This window comes from Cervus canadensis, chromosome 32, assembly GCF_019320065.1.
Source record: "Cervus canadensis isolate Bull #8, Minnesota chromosome 32, ASM1932006v1, whole genome shotgun sequence".
Lineage (NCBI taxonomy): Eukaryota > Metazoa > Chordata > Mammalia > Artiodactyla > Cervidae > Cervus > Cervus canadensis.
Window position 1 is genome coordinate 9,217,843 of NC_057417.1, and position 24,864 is coordinate 9,242,706.

The 24,864-nt window shown below is 46.7% G+C and overlaps 1 protein-coding gene and 1 non-coding gene across 13 annotated transcripts in view; one reads left to right on the plus strand and one right to left on the minus strand.

Annotated features, from left to right (window-relative positions):
- Positions 1–24,864, minus strand: part of RBFOX1 (RNA binding fox-1 homolog 1) — a 2,068,635-nt gene that overhangs the window by 1,696,077 nt on the left and 347,694 nt on the right. For 10 of the 12 annotated variants that reach the window (XM_043455516.1, XM_043455518.1, XM_043455526.1 and 7 more), the window contains exon 1: positions 198–311. The exons of 1 other annotated variant lie outside the window; for it this stretch is intronic. In XM_043455516.1, the coding sequence (XP_043311451.1) occupies positions 198–200 (3 nt within the window). In that variant the 5' untranslated portion in view covers positions 201–311. Of the gene's footprint in view, positions 1–103; positions 312–24,864 lie in introns of those variants that run through there. One more of the 12 variants, XM_043455522.1, reaches the window with a different exon arrangement.
- Positions 6,311–6,417, plus strand: LOC122433685. The gene has a single exon (XR_006267168.1). It is a non-coding gene; the product is annotated as a U6 spliceosomal RNA (small nuclear RNA).

Genomic DNA, 24,864 nt, shown 5'->3' on the forward strand with positions numbered 1-24,864 from the left:
AGGAGGAAGCCTGTGCTCGAGGAGTCAGCTCTCCCCTCGGTGGGACCCTCTGGTCAGCTGAGGGGGCGGGGGACACGGAGGCTGTGGCTCCGCCCGGACTTACCTAGAACTCCTGCCGCGCCCGGCTCCGGTCGCCTTCCGCTGGGCCCCAGACCCTCCGATTGCCCCGCGCTCTCGGCCCCCTCAGCCACACTCACCATGAGCTGGAGATGGCGAAAGGGGGTGCGGGCTTCTTCCACGCCGGCCGCAACTTTGCTTGCAGGTCAGCCCCGCCCTGGCGCCCCTGCCTGGGCGGCAGGCTGGGCGCAGCTGCGCGCGGCGCGGGTCACGACCGCTGGGCCGAGGCGGTCACTACCAGGCGTGCGGAGCGCCAGGTCCCCCAGTCCCGGGGCGCGCAGTCCGCTCCTCCGCGCTCCGCACGGGAGGAGGCTCGGAGTTCTCGCGCTCCGGGCGCAGGGGCGGGGCGCGCGGCCGTCCCCCTCCAGATGCGGGGTGCCCCGCTGGCTCCTTCCTCCTCCCCTGCCCCGGAGCTGCGCGCGCGTGGGTCTGGCCGCGGCCGCCGCCTCCGCCGACCGCGGGCTGGTAGAGCGCCCCCGCCCCGCCGCCGGGGCCTCCCGGGGCCGGGGTGAAGCGGGAGGGATTCCCCTCGGCGAGTTCGGGCTTCCCCACCCGGCGCGGACCCCGGGTTCCGTACGCCGCCGACGCCGCCGAGGCTGGAGCACCACTTCCAGGCAGCGTAGCCTGTGCCTCCGGCTCCGGCTAGAGGAGGCGGTGGCGGCGCGTCTCGCACAGGGACTGGAAAGGAGGTGACCTTCAAACCCCGCGCTCGGGGAGACCGGGAGGAGGGCTGGGGTGACGGAGGGGAGCGGTGTGCACCGGGTTGGCCCGCGAGAGCGCCGGCAGGCGGGCGGCAGAGAGTCAAGAGGAGAGCTTCAAATAAAAATATGGATTAGGAAATAAACAAAGGAGGGCGAGAGAGCGAGCGAGAAAAATGTGTGCATATGTGTGTGCGTGTGCGCGCGTGTGTGTGTGTGTGCGTGTGTATGTGTGTGTGAGCGCGCGCGACAGGCGCCAAGCGGCTGCGGAGCCAAAAATAAGCCCGAGCGCGCGGGAGCGCCCCCTCCCCGGTCCCCTCGCCCGCCGCGGCGGCGGTCAAGCTTGCAGACCCGGATTCCAGCGGGCCGGTGGAGACGCGTGCTACCCAGGGCCTCGGACTCCTGGGGTGAAGGGGTGAGAGTTGGAAGTGGGGTCCTGAGCCTGGGTGTTTGGCATCCCCCAGTCCTGGTCCCAAAGTGGGCTCACTCACAGCACCAGCGCCCCTCTCCACCCCTGCCTATCGGGGAGAGTGCACGGATCCCCTACGGAAATGCTAAGTGGAGGAGGTGTCTTGCCCCATTCGCTTCTGGTCTGGGAAATTTTGAGGCCGGGGAGAGATGGAGCCAGATCCGAGATGCTTGAATTTATCCAGGCCCCACGGACACCAGGCAAGCAGTGGGTGTGCGCTGGCCTGGGCCACCCCTCCCTGGCCTCTTACTGGCCCCTCGTCCTGCTCTAGAGGGGTCGTCCAGAGACTGCTCTCTCAGCAGTTGCCTGTCCCAAGCCCTGGGACGCCTCCGTTAGTGCTCCCTCTCAGCGAGCGCTCACTATCACCACATACTATCCGAGGTATTGACACTGAACTTTCTCAACACCTAGATGAAGTAGGTGCGGCGGGCCTGCCCATCTCACAGAGGAGAAAACAGGCTTAGAGGGGCTAAGGCGGCAGTGCTGCTTCTTTCCTGAGCTGACCCTGGACTCACAGAGCCAGACCTTCAGATTTTTGCTTTTTGATAAACACCTAAAATGGTGATCAAATTGTACAGGAGAGTTAGAAGTACACAAAGTTATAGTTTGCCCAAGGTCACAGAACTGGCAAGAACCCCAGCATTTGGGCAAGACCACTGCACCACACTGCCTTCTGAGGGGCAGATGGGATGGGGCAAGTCCAGGTCCCAGCCTTGAGCACCCACGTGGAGGCTCACCGTTCATCTTCCTGCTCTATCCTGTGATTATTTTGCACTTGAACCATGGCTCCTCTCCAAGTAGAACTAACTGGAAGATCTCCAAAAGCAGGGACCATGTTACATGTATTGCTTTGTATCATGTGTATTTCCTAAGTGGCTACCACATAGTAGACTTGTCAGAGTTACCCTGAAATCCTGTCTGGCTAGGATTTCTTCTGACATTAGAATAAAATAAAGAAAGGGAGCTTCTACCTACAACTGAATTTTTTAAAAAAGCAACAAAAATAACTTTGCAAAATCCAGAAAGACATCATTCTCATTGCCCTAGTAGGTGATTTTGCGATTCTGGTTGGTTTTACTATATGCATCCTGAGGACTCTCTTTGATGAGAATGTATTTGTATATAAACAACTTTTTTTTTCTTTATACTATACTAGTTTCTTATCCGTTAGTGATAGCACAATGAAGCCGTAAATCTGGCTTAGTAACATCATAATCATTTTCCCCAGAAACTGTTTACAATGGGAAAACCACCGAATTTCAATGTAATTGTCTAGCCGTGCAGGGAGATGAGATGGGTTGTAAAAGAGGTATTCTCAATTTAAAAGCAAATTATCAATAATGAGAGAAGAAATAAATGGCAGTTAATGGGAAGTTCTGTTGAAATATAATGTTTTGTGCAAATGCACCAAGAGGAATTGTTTCTCCATTGCTCCTTCATTTTTATTGCAGAAGGCAGAAACACTGGCTTTTGTTTCATTAAAACGGGTGATCTCTGGATGCTTTATTACTTTTTAATATATATTTTTCCCTTGGAAATGAAATAAAACATTTGCAACTATCTCCAAATCAAGGTCAGTCTGAGTCGACTCCAACTTATTTATTTTGGAGTAGAAATAAGCTTAGGTGTATTAGCGATGAGTGTCAGGAATGACTCACTGGTGCTGTGTTGCTACATGGCTTACGAAAGCTTAATATGAGTGGGCAGACATTCATTACAATTTAAAACAAAATTTGAGTAAAGATCAATATAGCATGCTATTATGCTATTCATCCGAAAAGTATTCAGTTTCTTTTTCACCGTGACCTTTCCATTCCAGGAAAAACCAGAAAAATTCTTGAGTTTTTCTGTCATTTTTCCACGTTGAGCCACTTCTAAGTAATGAGAGGTGCTGAAGTAAACAGCTCCTAACGCATCTGAGGGTGGAGGAATGCCCAGCTCTGGGGAAGAACTTGGAGCCTTTGGCTCCTCCTACTGGACGTGAAAGATACTTTGCAATTTGTATTGTAAGCAGATGTCAAAAAGGTGTCATCCACAAACAGGTAGGCAAGAACGACACTGTGCCCTCATGCCTGGCTGAGAGTATATTGTGCTACGCTGTGCTAAGTCCCTCCAGTCACGTCCACCTCTTTGTGACCCCGTGGGCCGCAGCCCACCAGGCTCCTCTGTCCACAGGATTCTCCAGGCAAGAATACTGGAGTGGGTTGCCATGCCCTCCTCCAGGGCATCTTCCCGACCCAGGGATAAACCTGCATCTCTTACGTCTCCTGCATTGGCAGACAGGTTCTTTACCACTAGCACCACCTGGGAAGCCCTGAGAATATATTAAGCCTACTCAAAAAGTTCAAGATCTACTTAGAATGTAAGTGTCATCATTTCACTTTCAAACTTAAGATCTTCTCCTGGTTCCTCACTGCCCCCCAAAATAAAGTCTAAAGTCTTCTGCATGAGTTTCAAGTGCCTCAATTTTCTGGCTCTTATTTACGTGGACCCTATGGTCCAGAGGTGAACTTCTGTTGCTTGTCCCCAATCCTTTGCAAATACTGTTCCTCCAACATGGACTACTCCCACTGACTCTCTTTTCCTGGATAATTTCTGTTTATCTTTTAGATCTCTACTTGGACATCACTTCTCACTGCCAGCCCTCACCCCACACACAAGATATGGCAGCGTCTCTCATTGGAACTCTTTGAGCACCTCTCCATACGTTTATCTTACCATCTGCCTCTGCTTATTGTAAATTTTCACTTCCATTAGACAGAAGGGTCCTTGATGTCAAGGACTTTTTCTCAGTGCACGGGGCCAAACACACAACAAGCTCCACAAATGTTGGTGAACCTTCCTTCTCCATTCCAGTCACCACTGTGGGCATTTCTGCCAACCTGCTCATCCATTCAGTCAATCCTCCTTTCTGCCACCAAACCTGTATTTCACTAGAGGCTAGTCTCTCATGTCTCATTTAGTCTACAAATTAGACACAGTCTCTGCACTCAAGAAGCTTATAATCTACTCAGCCATAAAAACAGAATGAAATGATGCCATTTGCCGCAACATGGATGGACCTAGCAATTATCATACTAAGTGAAGTAAATCAGAAAGAAAAAGACAAATACTATATGATATCACTTTTATGTAGAATCCAAAATACAACACAAATGAACTTATCTATGAAACAGGCTCAAAGACCTAGACAACAGACTTTTGGTTACCAAGGGGGAGGAGGATAGGGGAAGCATGGATTGGGAATTTGGGATTAGCAGATGCAAACTATCGTTTTAGGACATATAAACAACAAGGGCCTACTGCATAGCACAGGGAACTATCCTCAGTGCTCTGTAACAAATTGTAGTGAAAAAGAATATATGTGTGTGTATATATGCATAAATGAATCACTTTGCTATACAGCAGAATTTAACAATGTGAATCAACTATACTTCAATAAAATAAATCTTTAAAAAATAAGCTTATAGTCTAACATGATTAATAGGCAGCACATGTAAATGATCTCAAGTGTTTGGAAAGATTTGGGCCAGTACTGAATGGGAGGATGCAACTAGACATGAATGAAAAGGTGAAGGCCAGCCAAAGCTTTCTAGAGGACATCACCTCTAAACACAGACAGACAGTAGGAATTGCCCAAAGAGTTGGATGAAGGACATTCCTGGAGAAGAATACAGCTTGTGAGACTGTCTGAAGCCAAGCAGAGTAGAGCTCCTTCAAGGAGCAACAAACTGGTTCAATATTAACAGAATCATGCTGAGTGCAAGGGTCTGGAGGGTGGTGGGGAAGCGAGACAGGGAACAATGAAGCTGAAGCGCAGACAAGGGAAAGCCCATGAAGACCCCTGAACTGAAACAAATGGTGTGCTTGCTCTACCCCCAAGGCAGCTTTTGACAGGATGACTCCAAGGCTGGTCAAGCCCCACTATCATATGGTGGCATGTCCTGGACTGCATTTGCCCTCTCTTCCATGACCATTTTCTCATTATTGTCTTATATTTATTTAAGAACTGTTCCAAATGGTCAGTGTGAGCATCCAGCAAATTCTGGGAACTGCTAGGTCACTCCAAAGTGGTCTAGGGCTTCCTGGGAGCTCAGTGGCCAAGAACCTGCCTGCCAATGCAGGAGATATGGGTTCAGTCCCTGGGTTGGGAAGATGCCCTAGAGAAGGAACTGGCAACCCATTCCAGTAGTCTTACCTGGAGGATTCCACAGACAGAGGAGCCTGGCGTGCTACAGTCCATGGGGTCGCAAGAGAGTCAGATATGACTTATCAACTAAACAACAAAAACCACCACCAAAGCAGTCTAGGACTTCTAGGAATGATCGGTGGTATACTAGACAGGATAGGAGAAGGATGAAAAGAGCAAGCTAAAACAAATTGATGCAGCCAAGCACCCTTCTGGGTCTCTTCTTCCCAAAGGACACCTTTCCATCACAGTCACTGAAGGGAGGATGTACAGGTCAAATTTATTTGTGAACGACTCTGATTCAACATAGTGCTTCACACAGACCTAATATTATGTCAGACCAGCCTTGCCCTCAAGTTCTGAATCTTCAGGCTTACCTGAAGGCTTTATCACAGTCCAGGTCAACTAATGAACTAATTAAAACAGTCTGAGGACCACAGGGGGAATGGATTGCACCTTATATTCTCTACTCTTTCCTCAGTCATCGGGCACATGGCAGATACTCAATATACCCTCATTGATTGGTTGAACTCACTCACCATCTATCATGTAGTTCCGGGCCTTGATATTAACTGAGGCATCTGATACTGAGAATGAGCTATCCAGTGACCAGGATTGAACTCTCTTCTTCTTACAAACTTTCACACTCTGTTTAAACATGTCTTGGAAATAGTAAACATGATAGTTTCTCCATGTCTCTTGGGTACATCCCTTTTCCTCCCTTGCCTACATCCCCCAAATAAAAATGAAGACAGCCATAATGGTAAAAAAAAAAACATAGTAAACAACCGTGAGGACATTTGTTTATTGCTATAAACAAATATAAGAATAGAAATAGTGCTCGCTTCGGCAGTACATATACTAAAATTGGAACGATACAGAGAAGATTAGCATGGCCCCTGCGCAAGGATGACACGCAAATTCGTGAAGCGTTCCATATTTTTAAAAAAAAAAAAAGAAAAAAAAAAGAATAGAAATAAAAAATAACAATCATGTGACATCTACGGCATAAGCTCTTTAGTTGTATTATCTCATTTAATCCTCACACTATAACTCTAAGTATAAGTATTATTAGGGTTTCCTTTATAAAGATAAGAAAATGAAAGTATTAGTCACTCAGTTGTATCTGACTCTTTGTGACCCACTGACTGTAGCCCTCAAGGCTCCTCTGTCCATGGAATTCTCCAGGCAAGAATACTGGAATTTCCTTCTTCGAAGGGTCTTCCTGATACAGGGATCGAACCCACACCTCGTCTCTCACATTGCAGGCAGATTCTTTACTGTTCGCACCACCAGGGAAGCCCATAGATAAGAAAATCAAAACTTAACAGGAAGAGGTTCAGTCACTCGGCCAAGTCCACAGAGACACTGAACGGTGAGGCCAGGACTCAAAGCTAAGTCTGTTTTGTGGCAGAATTGAGTTCATGAAGCATACATCATGATGCATCTTGTCTTTCTGTATTCGAGGGCTCATGCTCCATGTAGGCAGGCTTACAACCACATCAGTGATTTATGTTCATGAACATAGACATGCCTAGTCCATTTGTCTTGGAATAACAAAAATAAACAGGGAGGTCCGATGATCTGTAGCAACAAAGGGGGCCTGCTTATATAAAAAGCATTTTGGAAACAAATATTTTGAGTGTGATCAGAATAAGGTGAACAAAGAATCCCTAACACTTGGCCGGTAATGAGTAGACACTAAGCTACGTCTTTGGTTTAGCGCAAGCTAGTTTATGTGCCATTTAGTATATCTTTAAAAAAATATATACGTTCAGGTTCTTCCCTGGTGGTCCAGTGTTTAAGAATCTGCCTTGCAATGCAGGGGAGGCGGGTCCAATTTCTGGGAGGGGAACTAAGATCCCAGGTGCCCCAGAGCAGCTAAGCCTGAGCACCACAACGAGAGAGTCGATCACCGCAATGAAAGAGCCCTCATGACGCCATGAAGATCCGTGAGCTGCACCAAAGACCCAACACAGCCAAAGAAATGCATTTTTGAAGAAAAGACACATACTTTCACACACCTTTAAGACATAAGTGGATAAAGCTCTGGAGTAAGTCTATTTTCATAATCTGAATCTACCACCTAACAGCAATTCGAACCAAGCAACATGTTTTTAAACATTACGATCCTCCACTTCCTGTTTGTAAAACAGGGGTGAGGATGGTGATGATGAAGATGATAATGGTAACGTAACTAATGTGATAACAGTTACTGTTCGTACAGAGGACTCTGCAGTGGACTCCCATCCCCAAGCATGCTAATTCTGACCTCCTCATATGTGACTAGTGTAGGACTTATCCTAAGGTCCATGTTATCTGATTCAAGAAAAGGTGATCAACATGCTAATGGAAAACATTTTGACCCAACTGAAAGCCACAGGAAAAGACTCTTTCTTTTTCTTCTCCCTCCGAATGTTTCCTTGTATATCTATAACCTCTGGGTCTGCCACAGATAATCTTATGATCACCTAGAGAATGACAGGGCAGGGAGAAATAAAGAACTAGTGACTCCTTTGAGGTTACAGAGCTGCTAAATCAACCAAAACTGCCCCACCACTGCATTCCCTGTCCCCTGTGAAGATACACCCCTTATTGCAAAAGCCTATTTAAGTTGACATGTGGCTTAAAAGCAGGCTTTCTCAAACTTTGCACCTGTGACACTTTGGACCACATAGCCCTTTGAGGGGAAGGGGGCTACCATGCCCTGTAGGCTGTCTCACAGCATCTTTGGCCTCCCCCGACTCAATGCTAGTGGCACCCCTGACTGCTCCCCAAAACTGTGATAACCAAAAACATCTCCAGACGTTTCCCTGTGATCTCTGCAGGGCAAAACTGCTCCAAGTGAGAAGCAATGGTCCAAAGCACCCTCAACAATATGTTGATAGTATGGTACTAGTGGGCTTCCGGGTGGCTCAGATGGTAAAGAATCCGCCCGCCAACGCAAGAGACACGTTTGATCTTTGGGTCAGGAAGATCCCTTGGAGGGCGAATTGGCAACCCACTCCAGTATTCTTGCCTGGAGGAGCCCATGGACAGAGGGGCCTGGCGGGCTAACAGTCCGTGGGGTCACAAGAGTTGGATACAACTGATACTAGTAGAATCAGTACTTCTGCTAGTAATCCAGTAACAACAATCATATCTATTCAGGTTTACCGTGGATTTACTATAGCTTCACTCATATTCTCATTGAGTTCTCAAAACAATCCATGAACCAGGTTTTATTATTATCCTCATTTTACAGATGCGGAGCCTGGGGTCCAGAGGAAGGAAGTCATTAGTTCACAGTCACCAAGCTAGTAAGTAGTCGGTTCAGGATTCAAAGGCTGCTCAGCATGGACTCCTCTGACTCAAGGTTGTCATGAGAACTGAAGGGAAAGATGCGTGAGGAATCCCTCAGCATCCCTGTGCAGCGCCCAGCACAGCAACCACTCAGAATGCGTGGTGACTTCCACCCGATGGCCCCGCTGCAGGAGCGTCTTTAAGAAATGCGAGGTGATCTTGGCATTTCCGTTGCTTTCCGCAGTTCCAAGTATCTTAGCTCCATTCCTCTAGCTGCTTCATAGTGGCAGAGTGTTCCAGCCAACGCACAGCCTGCCCCGAAGTAATAAAGAGGAAAAAAGCCCTGCAATCCCTGATAACCCAACAAGACAACCTGTGCAGAGCTGACCACAATCTCCTTTTTGCTCCAGCTTTGAAAGTAAGTTCTGCATTTGAGTGGCAGTTAACAAAAACTGCTTGCCAATTGCACTCAGTCACAGACAAAAGTTGAATTGGGAGTTAGATGCCAGTTTTATTCTCCTGCTAGATAAGGTAATAAGAAGTAATTATATACCTGCTTAGGACATGAGGGGGAAAAGAGGGGGAAATTAAAAACAGTTCTGAGAACTTTATGCTAGGCCTCAGATATCACACCTAACCTCAGAGAAGCCCCATGAAGCAGGTAGTATTATTATTTACATCTAACAGATAAAGATACTGAGGTACAGAGAGAAAAAAGCAAATTTTCAAAGCTTATAAACCTAGCAATTTTAAAATTTCATTTTAAATTCTTAAAAGTCCAAGTTCAGGGCTATGCCATCCTTTGCCACACCTCAAAACCTCTCTTTAGGTGTAGAAAGTTCAAAGGCCAATAAGACAGTGGTTTAGTCACTAAATGGTATACGACTCTCTGTGAGCCCATGGACTGTAGCCCGCCAGGTTCCTCTGTCCATGGGATTTCCCAGGCAAGAACACTGGAGTGGGTTGCCATTTTCTTCTCCAGGAGATCTTAATGAGATGATAAAATCATATACATATTTTAAAGTCCTACTAAAAACACTGTAAAAAATTAGAAACTGTGCTTTGAGGAGTTCCACTAAAGTCAACCACGAAGGTTGAAAGTGAGCTTTCTAAAGAAAAAAATAAGTTGTAAGTCAATGAGGTGTAAATAGTTAATGAATTTATAATCAGAACATAAATAGTTTTGCTTTAATGTACTAACACCTCAGGGGGAAAAAATGTTCCACATATTAGCAGCCAGAGTATTGACAATCGATTTCTTTCAAATGCACTTACTTTATTTTAAGTCCTCATCATTTTATTACAAATGGATAAGTAAAGATATTTAAGCCATTTACAATGAAATATGCAACCTTACAGGGAAGAATATGCATTTGCAGTGGTCACCGGTGGTTTATAAATGCTCTGAGCAGTAAAATATCTGTAAATCATGGTCAAAGTATGCATTGTTATACTCTCCATTTGTACATTTGTTATTTCTATTTATTCCATATGCTTAAGAGACACAAACCTCTAAACTTAAAAAAAAAATCACTGGGAATCTCTTTCAAGAACACACACTGGTTAGTATGAGGAAATATGGATTAGTTGATGTTTAGTCGCTAAGTTGTGTCTCCGTTTTGTGACCTTATTATAGCCTGCCAGGCTCCTCTGTTCATGAGATTTCCCAGGCAAACATACAGGAGCGGGTTGCCATTTCTTTCTCCAGGGGATCTTCCTGACCCAGAGATAGAACCTGCATCTCCTGCATTGCAGGTGGATTCTTTACCACTGAGCCACCATAGGTCAATGGCTAAACTTTGGGATTCTGGAAGTGAATACACACATATAAAGGACATGCTTTGTGTATCTGGTCAAAAGTGAACTCTCTTCCATAAGGCATATTTCCATACCTCCTCTGATTTTCCCCTACACTGTTACTTTAGGCTTGGTTCGAACAGTCCTGCTATATTAATCTATAGACACTTGGGTGGGTCCCCCCAGAAGCAGACCCTGAGAACAGTATTTGTGTGTAAGTATTATTTGGGAGGTGAACCTTAGAAACGATGGCAAGCCAGTGGGGAAGGAAGCTCAGGAGGGGCAGGAGCTAACAGTAAGTGTGTGGTCAGCCAAGCTGATAAGCCAGGGATTCATTCTACTAAAACTTCTGGAAGCCAGGGTACAACATGCCCCATAAAGTTAAGCCACCCAGGGGTGAGGAAGCTTGAGTATTTATACACTGATCCCCAACAGTCAGTGGTTACGGGTTAGTTGTGCATGGGTGGAGGAGGGGAGCAAGAGTGGTACCACAATGCCACTTCCAGCCTTTCCTGGGCATGGGTAGAGTGGAGTCTATTCGTCAGTGAGAGTCCTTAGGCCATGGTGCTGCTGTTCGGAAGTCTGGAATCCATGTGTGGAATGGTAAGCACCTAGGGGTTGATCAAGAGGTGTGGGGCAATGGTAGCATCTACTACGTGGCCAATGTCCTCATGAAGAAAGAAGGGGAAGTGTTGGCTTCCCAGAAGCAGTCAGCAATGCATCCTGGAGAAATGAAAAACCTCTGCCTCTCTCAATGTCTACGACTCTTCACTAACCAAGAGTCCAAACACCCTGTGAGCATCAAACTGAGGTGTAGACAAGAGTTGTTTGAAATGCATATTCACATCCTGGGCACCACCCTGAGATCCTGGTTCAGGAAGTCTTGGATGAGACCAGAGAATCTCAATTTTATATCCTCTATACACACACACACATCATACATTCCTATCATAAGTGTTCCAAGAACCTGATGCAAACATCGCATGTTTAATCCAACAGCAGAATGACTTGTGAATGGGCTTGGAGGTGGTGGAGGGGGGGGAGGAGGTGGCAGTTCAACATTTGTTAAAAGATCTGAGGGCTTTGTGCACAGATATTTTCCTTCTCTTTGAAAACACGATGCTTGCTGTGCTCTCAAACTCGCAGAAGGGAGGTAATTGTTAAGATTCTGAAGCTCTGATTATGCACCACGAATATATTAAAATCTACAGGTATTTTGCAGGGAACTCATGAGACCACTCAGGAAGTGCCATTCTGGAGTCTCTGAGGCCAGAAGTAAGACAAAGAAAGAGTGATGTCACCTATTAGGGACACTAAACAGATTAGGCTTCAGGAGGTTCCAGTTCTTGTTCCAGGCAGGCATCGTGAAGGCACCAAACTTTTGCTGAACCCAGTTTCTTTACATCAAAGTCCTGCTTGATTCACAGGTATAAGGATAAAGCTCAACCAGGTGAAACATGCATTGGCAGTTTGGAGTGGTGGACAAAGTGAGTGAGGCTCCATTATTCCTTTTTAGCAGGTCTTTTTTAGAGAGTACGGGGTGGCAGTAATCCCCAAATCTGTCAAAGAATGTTCTAGACCTGGTATTTCTAAGAGACATTCTTTTACTAGTGGACAGAATGTTGGGGAGAGTAAAGCATAAGCCACGTGCACCTTTTATGAGAGTGGGCAGGGTTTTCTCGCATCCCTCTCTATTTTAAGTTTAAAACGTATTTCTCAGATGTCAGTAACCGTTAGTAGACAGATGAATGAAGGGGTAACCAGCTTGAGAGGCTGTCCACAAACAGGCCATCGGTCTATTTGATTTCTCTACCTCTCTTTGCTGTGACTCGTCTCCGTGCTCAAAATTTCCAAGACTAAGCCTGCTTGCCATTATTCCGTAAGGCAATTAAGCAACTTGGCAATAAAAGCAGCCACATTTCTCTAGAGTAGTTCACAGAGAATACAGAACAGCACAGCACAGGACAGATGTTGAAGCAAAATGTAAGTACTTATGTGAACACACGTTTCCGTGCCAAGGCTAAATGCCCTGCCTGGCTTCCATCTTTCTCCATCAGCTAACCCCCACCCATCCCGCTCCGTCATCAAACATTCAAGGATGTAAACATGCCAAAGCCTTCTCATGTTAACCCTCCTCTCTCAACTCCTCCTCACCTACCGCACTGCAAGTTTGGGGCTACTTTTCTCTACTGCCAAGCTTTCTGAAAGCGGTCCTTCAGTCCCTATACATCACTTCCTTTCTCCACCATCCAGTGACTTACTGTAATCTGCTATTTCTGTTTCCATCATTCCACTGAAGCCATTGTCTTAGCACCCTCTTAACTGATGACCCTCCATGCCCACCGCCAGGGCCACGTTCAGTCCGTGATCTTGGCTGCTGTCTCTTCATCATCTGACGTGTTGACAACCTCCTGGCAACTTTCTTTGGCTTCAGAAACACAACGCTTCTGGCCGTCTTCCTGCCTCTGCCCCTGAACTGCTCCCTCACCATCCGTTTTTCTGTCCACTCTGCCTAGACACCACCCTCCTTAAAGGATGACGTGTTGGCAGCCTCTCCTGCAGGCTCTTCAGTCGCCGGGTCGAGATGCTCTCCAACAAGTACAGGCTTGCATATAATATTCTACTGAGCTAGTAACCCCAGCAGAAAGACAGTAGCCTTTTCCCCCCTCAGTCCTTCTCTGACACTGGGCAAGATTGAAGGCAAAAGGAGAAGGTGGTAGAAGGTGAGATGGTTGGATGGCATCACCAACTTAACAGACATGAGTTTGAGCAAACTCAGGGACAGAGTGGAGGACAGGGAGGCCTGGCTGGCTACAGTCCATGGGGTCGCAGAGTCAGACATGACTGAGTGACTGAACAACCGTTCTATAAAAACTCCTGGAGTGGACCCCCTGTGCCCTGGATGGGATCGGATGTCCGTCACTGAACTGATCACAAGAGCAGGTGGATACATCACTCTGGCTAGCCACATCTGTGGGATCAGAGCATGGCATCAGTTCTACCTGAACTCCTCGGCCTCAGAGTGGTGGACAGGTATTTCCCTGCAAAGCAAACCAGGGGGACCTATCAACAGGGGCGGAGCCATCAAATAATTGGATTGATTGTTGTTGTTGTGTTGTGTAGTCACTAAGTCATGTCCCACATTTTGCGACCCCATGGACTGCAGCCCACCAGGCTCCTCTGTTCCTGGGGTTTCTCAGGCAAGAATGCTGGAGTGGGTTGCCGTTTCCTTCTCCAGGGGATCTTCCCCACCCAAGGATCAAACCCTCATCTCCTGTGTCTCCTTCATTGGCAGGCAGATTCTTTATTGCTGAGCCACCAGGGAAGTCCAATTGAATCGGCAATGCAATGCAAATATTAACACATCACTTATCTAGTCAATGATCACATTGTCTCCCCATTACCAATAGGATAAAATTTGAATACCTTTGCTTGACTTGTTAAGACTCGCTGGGAACTGGCTCATGCCTGCCCTTCTAGCCTTATCTGCCATGGAGTCTAATCTTACCCACAAAGAACTATACATTGTTCTTGAAATAGTCCGTGTTCTGTCACATCACTGCGTCTCCTTTTCTGGAGGGCAGAACTTCTACTTCACACCCGTTGAGCTGTATTTCTATCTCAACACCCAGCTCAAATGCCGTTATCCCTTGGAAAAGCCTACCCCACTTCTCCTGCCTGAATCAGCCACTCCTTTCCCAAGAAGTTGTGTAAATATCTCTATTTGATAGTGGTTCTCAACAGGGGCAGTGTTGTTCCCCCAGGGTATGTTTGGCAACGTCTAGTGACATTTTTGGTTGCTATCCCTGGATGGGGGGATTCTTCTGCCATCCAGTGGGTGGAGGCCGTTCAACACCCTTTGGTACACAGGCACAAACACAAAGAACCATCCAGCCCAAAATGCCGATGGTTGAAAACGCCTGCTCTGTTGTAACATCTAATGCCCTGTATTCCAATGATCAATTTTATATCTTTCCAAGTAGATCCTGAGCTTCTCGGGGGACAGGGACACTGTCTGATCTGTCAACGTGCTCCCAGCATTAGCAGGTGCCTGGCCCCAAGCAGATGCTCACTAAGCATTGGCAGGAAGACTGAGGAAGGGAATGAGTGTCCAGATGGGCTTATGAAACAGGATCCAAGAAACAGAATTCCTGGAAGGCATGATGGTTCCTTAAATGGCTATTGTATTAGAAACGTTCAGTTGCAGGGCATGCTTCCTCCCCGCCTTGCAAAACAAATTTAATCCAAAAGTTCCTGAACTCAAAGTCACAGGAGTCTGTCTACTAATAAGCGCATCTATTACTCTCTGTGCCTCTCACACTAATTATTAAGAAAGGGCCTCCAGGCTTTGTATAATTTCCAAAGACAGAAGAAATCACTTTTTGTTGTTGTTCAGTCGCTAAGTCGTGTCCAACTTATTGCGAACCCATGGACTGCTGCATGCCAAGGCTCCCCTGTCCTTCACTATCTCCCAGAGTTTGCTCAGATTCCTGTTCATTGAGTTGGTGATGCCATCCAACCATCTCATCCTCGGCCGCCTACACTCCCATAAAAAGGCACACCCTTCTCATAGTACAGAAGAATATTTTTCAAAGAAACAAAATTTTATGGCCCTTCACCCCACACCCAGTTCTAGTTTAAAACAAGGCTACGTGTGTGATGTCTTCATCTCTGCCCCTGCACGCTTGACTAAGGAACACACACATCAGGCGCTCAGTCCCCATGTAAGGGCTAACACACTTCTCAGAAAGGACATTCAAATGTCAGATGGGATGATTTACACTGCATGTCAATAAAAAGAACTCTGAGGTTCAGCAAGTCAATAAAGCTTATTAGAACAATCTTAAAGCTGAGTATCAGTGTAGCCTGATGAGGACCTCTGAAGTCAGACACTATCTCAAGGCAAGTGGCATTAAATAGACCATTCTGGAGGGAGAAATAAAATTAAAAGCTTCCATTATTTTGAGAGTTCATGTTAACTTAATAACACACAAGAAGCGTGAGGAATGTGTATTTATATTCTCATAGTTAAAAACCTTCTGGACATTCATGTGTTTAAGCTTCCATAGATTGAAAGGCTCCGATATGCCAGGCACTAGATTAGGCAGATCACGCTTATTCATTTTTATTCACCAACACCTCTGTACTACTTTCTGCGTACTAGCAGAGAGAGAGAGCATGCATGCTCAGCGTGTTCTACTCTGTGTGACGCCATGGACTGTAGCCCACCAGGCTTCTCTGTCTATGGGATTTCCCAGGTGAGACTACTGGAGTGGGTTGCCATTTCTTTCTCCAGGGGATTTTCCCAACCCAGGGAATGAACCACATTGGCAGGCAGATTCTTTATCACCCGTGCCACCTGGGAATCCCCAGATAGTCTCCTAAATCTTTTCCAGTATTAACTCTTCTAGTCCTCGTTACAGCCCTATGAAATGGGTATGACATTATTATTCCCATTTTGCAGATAAGGAAACTGAAGCTCAGAGAAGCTAAGTGAAATGCCCAAGGTGACCCAGCTGGTCAGCAACAGTGGAAGCCTTCATGCAAAGCCAGGCAGTCAGGCTCCGGAATTGATGTTCCCAACCCCTGTGCAGCAAGGCCTTGTATGCGTTGCCTCAAATCTCCTCAATCAACTCCTGACCCACATTTGTCCTGCCTAATATTCCAAAATTAACATTTTACTTAGTTGCCAGTGTTTCAAAATCAAGAGACTTCACACAAAAGCTGGATTTATGGATTCTCTTGACAAATCAAAATGCCTACTTTCTTGCACAGCCTCGCTGTGAATGAAACAGAGGTCACGGGCGGGGCGCTGACCCACCACAATCACCGGAGACACTTGCCTGGCCCTCTGACGTCTGAGTTGGAGACCCTGGCCTACCTGTCTCACAGATGAAGATGAGGAGCCCGAGAGATGGTGAGGAACTTGGCCAAGGCCCAAATCTAGTGAATAGCAGAGTCTAGGTTTGAACTTGGCAGGGTCCCAACAGAAAAGACATTGCACTCTCGAACTGAGGTGATTCAGGGAGATGTCCTTTTATTTGAAGAAAAAAAAAAAAAGGGATGGTAACAAAGGCGTGACAGGTGTGGAACGATAACCCTAGGCTAAAATATCAACAAAGCCATCATTATCCTCAGGAACTAGGAATGAGGGGAGGAGTTGGGGACAGAACTGGTCAGGGCAGGTGCTGTGAGAGAAGGACTGGTTGCCTTCAGGGGAGGGGCACAGAATACCTCAAGGGGAGGGAGTCAGGGGAACCAATGCCTTGACCTCCTTCCTGTCTTTCCCTTCAACCCAGGACACCCCCTACTGCTGTCGTTCAGTCACTAAGTCGTGTCTGACTTTGGGACCCCATGGACCGCAGCATGCCACTATCTCCTGGAGCTTGCTCAAACTCATGTCCATCAAGTCGGTGATGCCACCCAACCATCTCATCCTCTGTCACCCTCTTCTCTTCCTGCCCTTGATCTTTCCCAGCATCAGGGTCTTTTCCATTGAGTTGGCTTTTTGCATCAGGTGGCAAAAGTATTGCAGCTTCAGCATCAGTCCTTCCAATGAATATTCAGGGTTGTTTTCCTTTAGGATTGACTGGTTTGACCTCCTTGCTTGTCCAAGGGACTCTCAAGAGTCTTCTCCACGGATTAGCCCCTAATGGCCAAATCTAAAAGTCTAGCAAGGAGGCCTGGATCTTGTAGGGCAGAGCAGGACAGGGAGGGTGCAGAGAGCAAACAAGAGGAAGACAGATACCCAGCATACTACTCCTACTGGATTCTGAACCTCAAGCTTTCCCACTTCACTTCACTTGGGCTAACCTACTCAGCCTGTGTGCTATTCTAATAATACTAAGATCATGTTGTTGTTCAGTTGCCAAGTCATGTCCAACACTTCGTGATCCCATGGATTAAAATCATAGCAAACGCAAATATGGTGCTCAAGACACACCGGCCACTCTTCCGGGAACTTTACACAGATTGACTCATTTTGTTAAGTGCCTGTTATGCCCAAGGGATGGAACCCTCTCTGAACACGGAAGAATGGAGAAGCAGAGTGACAGCGATCTCAGCGATCCTCTTTTTTCTGATGAGGTCAGTTTATGCTATCACATCGCATCCTGCTTCAGCCTTGCATTCAAACCTGTGGGCAAAGAAGACTCCAGTTCTAAAAACAAAGAAGCCAAAATACAATGGAAATGCAAAGGTGCAGTCCATGCTGAACAAGAGTCCTGTTCACTAATGTAACTACAGTGATCTCTTCCTGCCTCCTCTGTCAAAACTCACTTCTCCCATGGACCACTCCCTGAGCTCCTAACGCTAACCTAGGATGAAAAGGAAATGCATACAGGACTGAGCACTTGACAATGGCTTAAGAGCTATAGAACCTTAGTCCTTAAAGGGAAATTTTCTAATCTTACGTAAATATGGGGGCAAAGGACTGGGAGGCTGAGGAAGGACAGCGATTCTGGGTCCCTTTGGATATCTTATTTAGGCAATATTTCCCAGGTGGCTCAGACAATAAAGACTCTGCCTGCAAAGTGTGAGACCTGGGTTCGATCCCCGGGTCAGGAAGATCCCCTGGAGAAGAGAATGGCTAGTATTCGTGCCTGGAGAATTCGACGGACAGAGGACCCTGATGAGCTACAGTCCATGGGTTGCAAAGAGTCGGACACAACTGAGCGACTAACACACTAAGACTTAATATCTCCCAAACTTGAGTCATTCATGTGCCAGCCTGGGTTTTTGCCATATTTTTACCAGCTACACTATGACATTTTTCTCTTGAAAATCTGCAATTTTTAAATTTAATGTGTTTTTAATTATCCTAAATTAAATGCTAGTGCTAATGCACTATAGATCTAAGCAAATACATAACCATTAAAATGAATGATCTCACCTGTATAATATTTAACCCCCCCCCACCCCTGGTGGATTTTCAATAACACAAACATGCCTACCTTGGGAAATGTCAGTGTAGGTGTTAAGAGCGTGTACTCCAGAGTCAGATAGAACTGGGGTGAAGTCCCAGTTGAATCACTCATGAGGGTTTGCCTTATAGTTTGCCAAGAATTCAATAATGTGTAGGGTACTTAATACCATGCCTGGCCCATAGAAGGTACTCAGGAAATAATACATTTCAGAGTTCCACATGCCACACCTAGCTGGTTTCTAGCTCACCTAGACCCCGGTGGGTATATACCACTAACACTTACTTAAAACTTCTTCCTGAGAGAAAGGTGACAATCCAGAAACAATACCTTATTAAGGAGTCTCAGAATCCCAGGTCCACCCAGAAGCTAGAGAGCTCCAGACTTCCACGTGGCCCAGGATAGGGGTTTCATAATGTGCAAAGATGCTCTCTAGGTAGTCAAATGTTGCTGCCATTGGCCAGGAAGAACCTACCTTTAATTTCTGTGAAGAGGACAGAGACTAGGAGATTTCACTTAACACTGACAAATTTATTCATGCATCTATCTACCACCCATCATCCATCTATTCATCTATCCATCCACCTGTCTGTTCATTCAACAAATCTTTGAGTAACTCCATTCCTCAGCATGGTCCTAGGAGCTGGATATATACAACTGAACCAGAGTAAAACAAATGCAGTTCTTACCCTCACAGAGCTCATAAGATTGTGGAAGACAGACACACACATTCTCAGGATCCACTTTTTATACTCCCTAGATTTCCTGAAGGAAATCAGTCCTGAGTATTCATTGGAAGGACTAATGCTGAAGCTGAAGCTCCAATACTTCGGCCACCTGATGCGAAGAACTGACTCATTGGAACAGACCCTGATGCTGGGAAAGACTGAAGGTAGGAGAAGAGGGTGACAGAGGATGAGATGGTTAGATGGCATCACCAACTTGATGGACATGAGTTTGAGCAAGCTCCAGGAGTTGGTGATAGACAGGGAAGCCTGGCGTGCTGCAGTCCACAGGGTCGCAAAGAGTTGGACACGACTGAGCAATTGAAGTGAGATTTGTTCAGCCCCACCTGTCTCCCAGGACATGGCCCTTTCCTAAAGGAAAGTCAGTTCTCACTGCAATGCCTCGTCCTCTGACGGCATCTGGCTGCTCCCAGCTCTGGGTGAGGGTTGCTTTGGAATTCCTCATGCCTGCTGTGATTTCAGAACCCAAGTCCGGCCTAATCAGATGCTTGAATGCTAGGCTTCCTGCCACTACTCAGAAGCATCACATGACTAGATGTGGGGTCCTGCTTCCTCAAAGAGCTGCCCTAGCTGCTGAGCTAATTCTCCCACAGAGGAAATCTGACCAGTTGAAGGAGATGGAAAGACAACAACAGACATATCCTTCTCCATTCCAACAAATGTTCCCTACATAGCCGATCTGGAAGACCTCCCGTGTGATGGAGCAGCCCACTGTGGCTTCTTAAAAAGCTGGGATCAGCTCAGGAACACACCATTTTGTATATGTTTGTCTTCCTTTTCCTGCCTCACTCCCTTTTTCCTTCATTTGAGCTGCCCTGGTATTGCACCTTTCGACAAAGCCTTAGTGGGCTAAGTGTCACCTCAGGGTCTATGTTCAAGGAAACTTGAACTTAAAATCAATCAAATAACCATACAAATAAGTAAATATTTACAAGCTGCTATGAGCTCTTTCAATGGGGAAGAGTTTGACCTGGTCTAAGAGGAGAGAAAGTTCTAGTCACAGAGGCAATGTTTGATAGAAAAAGCAGCAGACTTAAATTAGGCTGGGGAAGAGGCATGAAGGAGCATTCTGGGCAACTGGAAAGGCATATTCAAAGGCCCTGTGGTAGAGACAATATAGGCACGCAGAGTTGAGTAAACAACGGAAGAGAGTGCCGGCAGGATGCTAGACAGAAACACTGGGGAGTGAAGACTAAGAGGACCATTCAGAATGTGCACCTGACTAATGAACTGCAGTGATTCCTGAACTTCCTTCTTCACTTGAAGAACTCAGTCATGCTCCTTGAACAAAGGTCTAAGACAGCCTGTGATTGATGAGGAGTTCAGATGATTCAGGATAAGTGTCTTCCACAAAATGCTGCTCACAGAGGTCTTCCGGACCAGGAAAGGCAGACATGCCAATGTCTTCTACAGAGAGATGTTTCATGGATCATAAAAATCAGGAAAAATAACCCTGTGAAGTCAAGGGGATGCCAGTTCAAAGTAGTCAAAATCTAACTGCAATATGACACAAATTTTTATATAATTGTACCATCTAGCACCAGGACTTCCCTGGTGACCCAGATGGTAAAGAATCTGCTTGTAGCACAGGAGATTGGGGTTCGATCCCTGGATCAGGAAGATACCCTGAAGAAGAAAATGGCAATCCACTCCAGGGATCTTGCCTGGTGAATTCCAGGGACAGAGGAGCCTGGCAGGTTACAGTCTGTTGAGTTTCAAAGAGTCAGACATGACTGAGGGACTAAATAACCACAACAAATATCTAACACAGGTGCCAAGCAAGACTCTGACAGACAAGAAGGAGTAGGTGAAAAATACCATTTGCGTGTTAATTACAGACAATCAGATATTTGACAAAGTTCTCCAGTGGAGCAAACAGAAAGGTCATCAAGGATAAGAAGATAGCATCTTTGCACTTCAGGCACAAGAGAGATGTCAGGGGGTCTCCACCACCCCCAGGACAGAAGTGTGGAGTGGGGTGAGAGAGGCAGCCCTGGGCCCTCCCCTTCACTTTCTTTCAGTGAAAACCTATCAGCTTTCATCTGTTTTACATGTTGGGTATCCGAGTACATTCCACTCAAAGAAGGAGAACTCTGCCGCCTTGTTGAAAAGATACCAGCCTGGATACTTACATAGAAACCTGCTGCTGCTGCTGCTAAGTCACTTCAGTCGGGTCTGACTCTGTGTGACCCCATAGATGGCAGCCCACCAGGCTCCCCCGTCCCTGGGATTCTTCAGGCAAGAACGCTGGAGTGGGTTGCCATTTCCTTCTCCAATGCATGAAAGTGAAAAGAGAAAGTGAAGTCGTGCAGTTGTGTCCGACTCTTAGTGACCCCATGGACCGCAGCCTACCAGGCTCCTCCGTCCATGGGATTCTCCAGGCAAGAGTACTGGACTGGGGTGCCATTGCCTTCTCCAACATAGAAGCCTAAATCCCTACAATGTACGTCTGCTTGTATAGACCCCCTGGCAGCCTTGCCTCTACCCAATACCTGATTTATACTATGATTTGCTTTTAGTGACTCTTCACTTTCTTTCTTTCTTTTTTAAATATAGGCAACACATATGTAAATGTCAGTGTCTCAGTCATGTCCAACTCTCTGTGACCCCATGGACTGCAGCCCGCCAGGCTCCTCTATCCATGGGATTCTCCAGGCAAGAATATTGGAGTGGATTTCCAGGCCTTCCTCCAGGGGACCTTCCCAGTCCAGGGGTCAAACCAGGGTTTTCCCGAATTTCAGGCAGATTTTTTACCATGTGCACCACCAGCGAAGCCCCAAGAATACTAGACTGGGTTGCCAGTCTCTAGGGGATCTTCCCAACCCAGGGATTGAACCTGGGTCTCCTGCATTGCAGGTGGCTTCTTACCAACTGAGCCACCGTGCATTTTCCTCGGAATAGAAGAAAAGTGAGTTGAGACTATAGCCTCACTGCAGGGACTTTGGAATTTATAGGGAATGAAAACTCACACACCTACCAACGCAGCTCAGAAGCAATGGCTGGGAGCAACCAGGGAGGCACCAGCTATGGAGGAAAACCCATTCTAAGCACCATTGTTTTTTCCATAAGTGGGAACAAAACCCCAATGTTGTCAAATGTTCACATTTCTCAAGAGAAGCCATAATTCAGATTTCATATCAGATATTCTAACCTTTTAAAACTTAGTAAATGATTTGCAATGAGCACAAATAGGAACACTAAACTAAATTAAGAGGCAACAACATGAAACACCATGAGAACCGACCCAAACAGGTTCCCGCTTTGAATCGGATGCTCTGGCACACTGCCTTAGGGAATGTTTCCTTAAGGGAACATTTGATGAGCATGAGGTTCATTTTGCTCTTGGGTGGGTTGCCTTGGGGTGAAAGTAGAAACCATTTCTCTTCCATCTTTAAAAATGAAATCAATATTTTTGTTTTCCTTGGCAGGATTCATTGATCATCTGGGAGCTAGGAGAAATGATGATATTCAGTCAGTCTAGAGATTTGGTGACAGTACCTAGAAGGAATGTATCGGGTAAAAGTGCAGGCAGAAACCTCTTTACCTGCTATAGTCATGAGAGCCCCATAATGGTATCCCAGCGTTGGGCATCTGACTAGGCTCTGGGGTTCTTGTTGTTGTTAGCATTTTTAAAATTCATGTTACCAATTCTATCATGTGGCTGCAAACTCACATGAGGCTCTTGGATTCAAGTGTACTGCCCTAGAAAAGAGAATAAGATGCAATAATCTGGAACTTCCCTGGTGGTCCATTGACTAAGTCTCCTCGCTCCCAATGCAGGGGACCTGGGTCCGATCCCTGGTCAGGGAACTAGATCCCTGCTGCAACTAAGAGTTCACAAGCCGCAACTAAGATCCTGCATGAAGCAACTAAGACCTGGAACAACAGAATATATATATGTGCTCAGCTTAGCGTGACCGTGTGGAATATATACACACACTGCTCCATGCAGTCACACTGAGCTAGATGCCCTGTTACCTGGAGGCTGCCAGGCTCCGCCGGCCTCCACTGTGCTCTCTGCCCAGGCAGGAGGCCCATCTGGACAAACTAAGGCTGCTGGTTTCCAGGCGGGTCTGGTCAGTGGGGAGTGTCAGCAGGGGGAGAGGGTAGACGGGAAAGGAGGGAGGAAGGGAGGAGGGAAAGAGGTTTACTCCCCAGACTCTGTCCTTGCAGGATAGCTGCAAACCAGCTACACCCACAATCATATCCCAGGGTTCTTGCTGCCCAAAGGCCCGTACGCTGCTCTCTCCCCAGCAGCTTCGGTCCTAGAGAGGGTGTCTGTGTGCTCTGTCCACTGTTTGGGCTGTAACCCTCCACGCTCCTCTGTCCTTGGAACTCTCCAGGCAACAATACTGGAGTGGGTTGCCATTTCCTAATCCAGGGGATCTTCCTGACCTAGGGATTGAACCCTCGTCTCCTGCATCGCCTACATTCAGATTCTTTACCACTGTGCCACCTGGGAAGATGGTCTATTTCCAGCGTGAAATGAGAATATTTCCTGCCATATCAATAAACCAGAAATGTCATGGCCATCAGCAATGTCTGGCCTCCAAGTGTGAAGGAGGGCTTACAAAACTTCAATCCACCAGAGGCCACCCCGCCCCCACGGTGATTGCTGAGGAGCTGGGGGAAACAGGATTGGCCCTAGAACAGCCGGGGTGCATATGAAAGGAATTAATTCAGGGAGACCAGAGGCTTGCATCTTCCCATACATAGAATGCTAAATTCCTTAACTTGATAGCTGATCTTTGATGTTCTGACTTCCCCTCCTGCCTCCTAGGAGCAGTTTTCTCAGAGCTGTTGAGATGCTGTCTCCTGGGTTAAACATTGCCACCAAATAAAATAACTCTCTACTTTTCAGGTTGTCAGCACTTGTGATTTCCCCACCACCCTAGCCATGCTCTGGTCAACAGTCCCTCAATTAAATTACCCAATTTGAGTGTGCCACGAAAACCAAATCCCCGAAAACTGAGTTCCTCTGCTGAGTTCATGACTTACCTCTCTATCCAAAATTCTAAACAACCCCTTTCTGGTGCAACACCTGTTCCCCTCAAGACTGGGGGGAGAAGGAGGGACTGGGACCCTGTGGCGCCCTCCCAAGCACAAGAGCTGTTCCTTGTTCCCCTTCCTTATTTTGGGGAACAAGGTTTCAGCCTCCTTGATCTTCCCAGAGTTCCAAAGGGCAGATTCAAAGTTACTGATTAGAGGAGGTGGGAGGGTAGAAAGAAGGGAAAAGCAATCAGGAAACAGTAATGCAGTGGATGGCATGGTCCAGCTCCTCCTGGGGTATTTGCAAAGCAAACTGATACAGATCTCTGAGTTCTCCTTTGGGGTGGAGGGGCCCCCACCCAGGTGGAGGAAGGTGGCTTCCAGCTAAGCAGGAGCACAATGACCCTCGCCTGGCTATAATCAGAAGGTGGACGATGGAGATTCCTGAATCACCACCCTGTAACCCCCCTCCCCCACCAACAATCAGAGGAAGGCCACAGGCTGCAGACCTCCCCCCCACCAACTTTGACCTATAAAAACTCTTCCCCTAAACCATTTGGGAGTTGGAGTTTTTTGAATGTGGGCCACCTGTTCTCTATGCTTTGCCCTGCAATAAACCAATCTCCACTCCAAACTCTATCATGTTTCAGTTTGT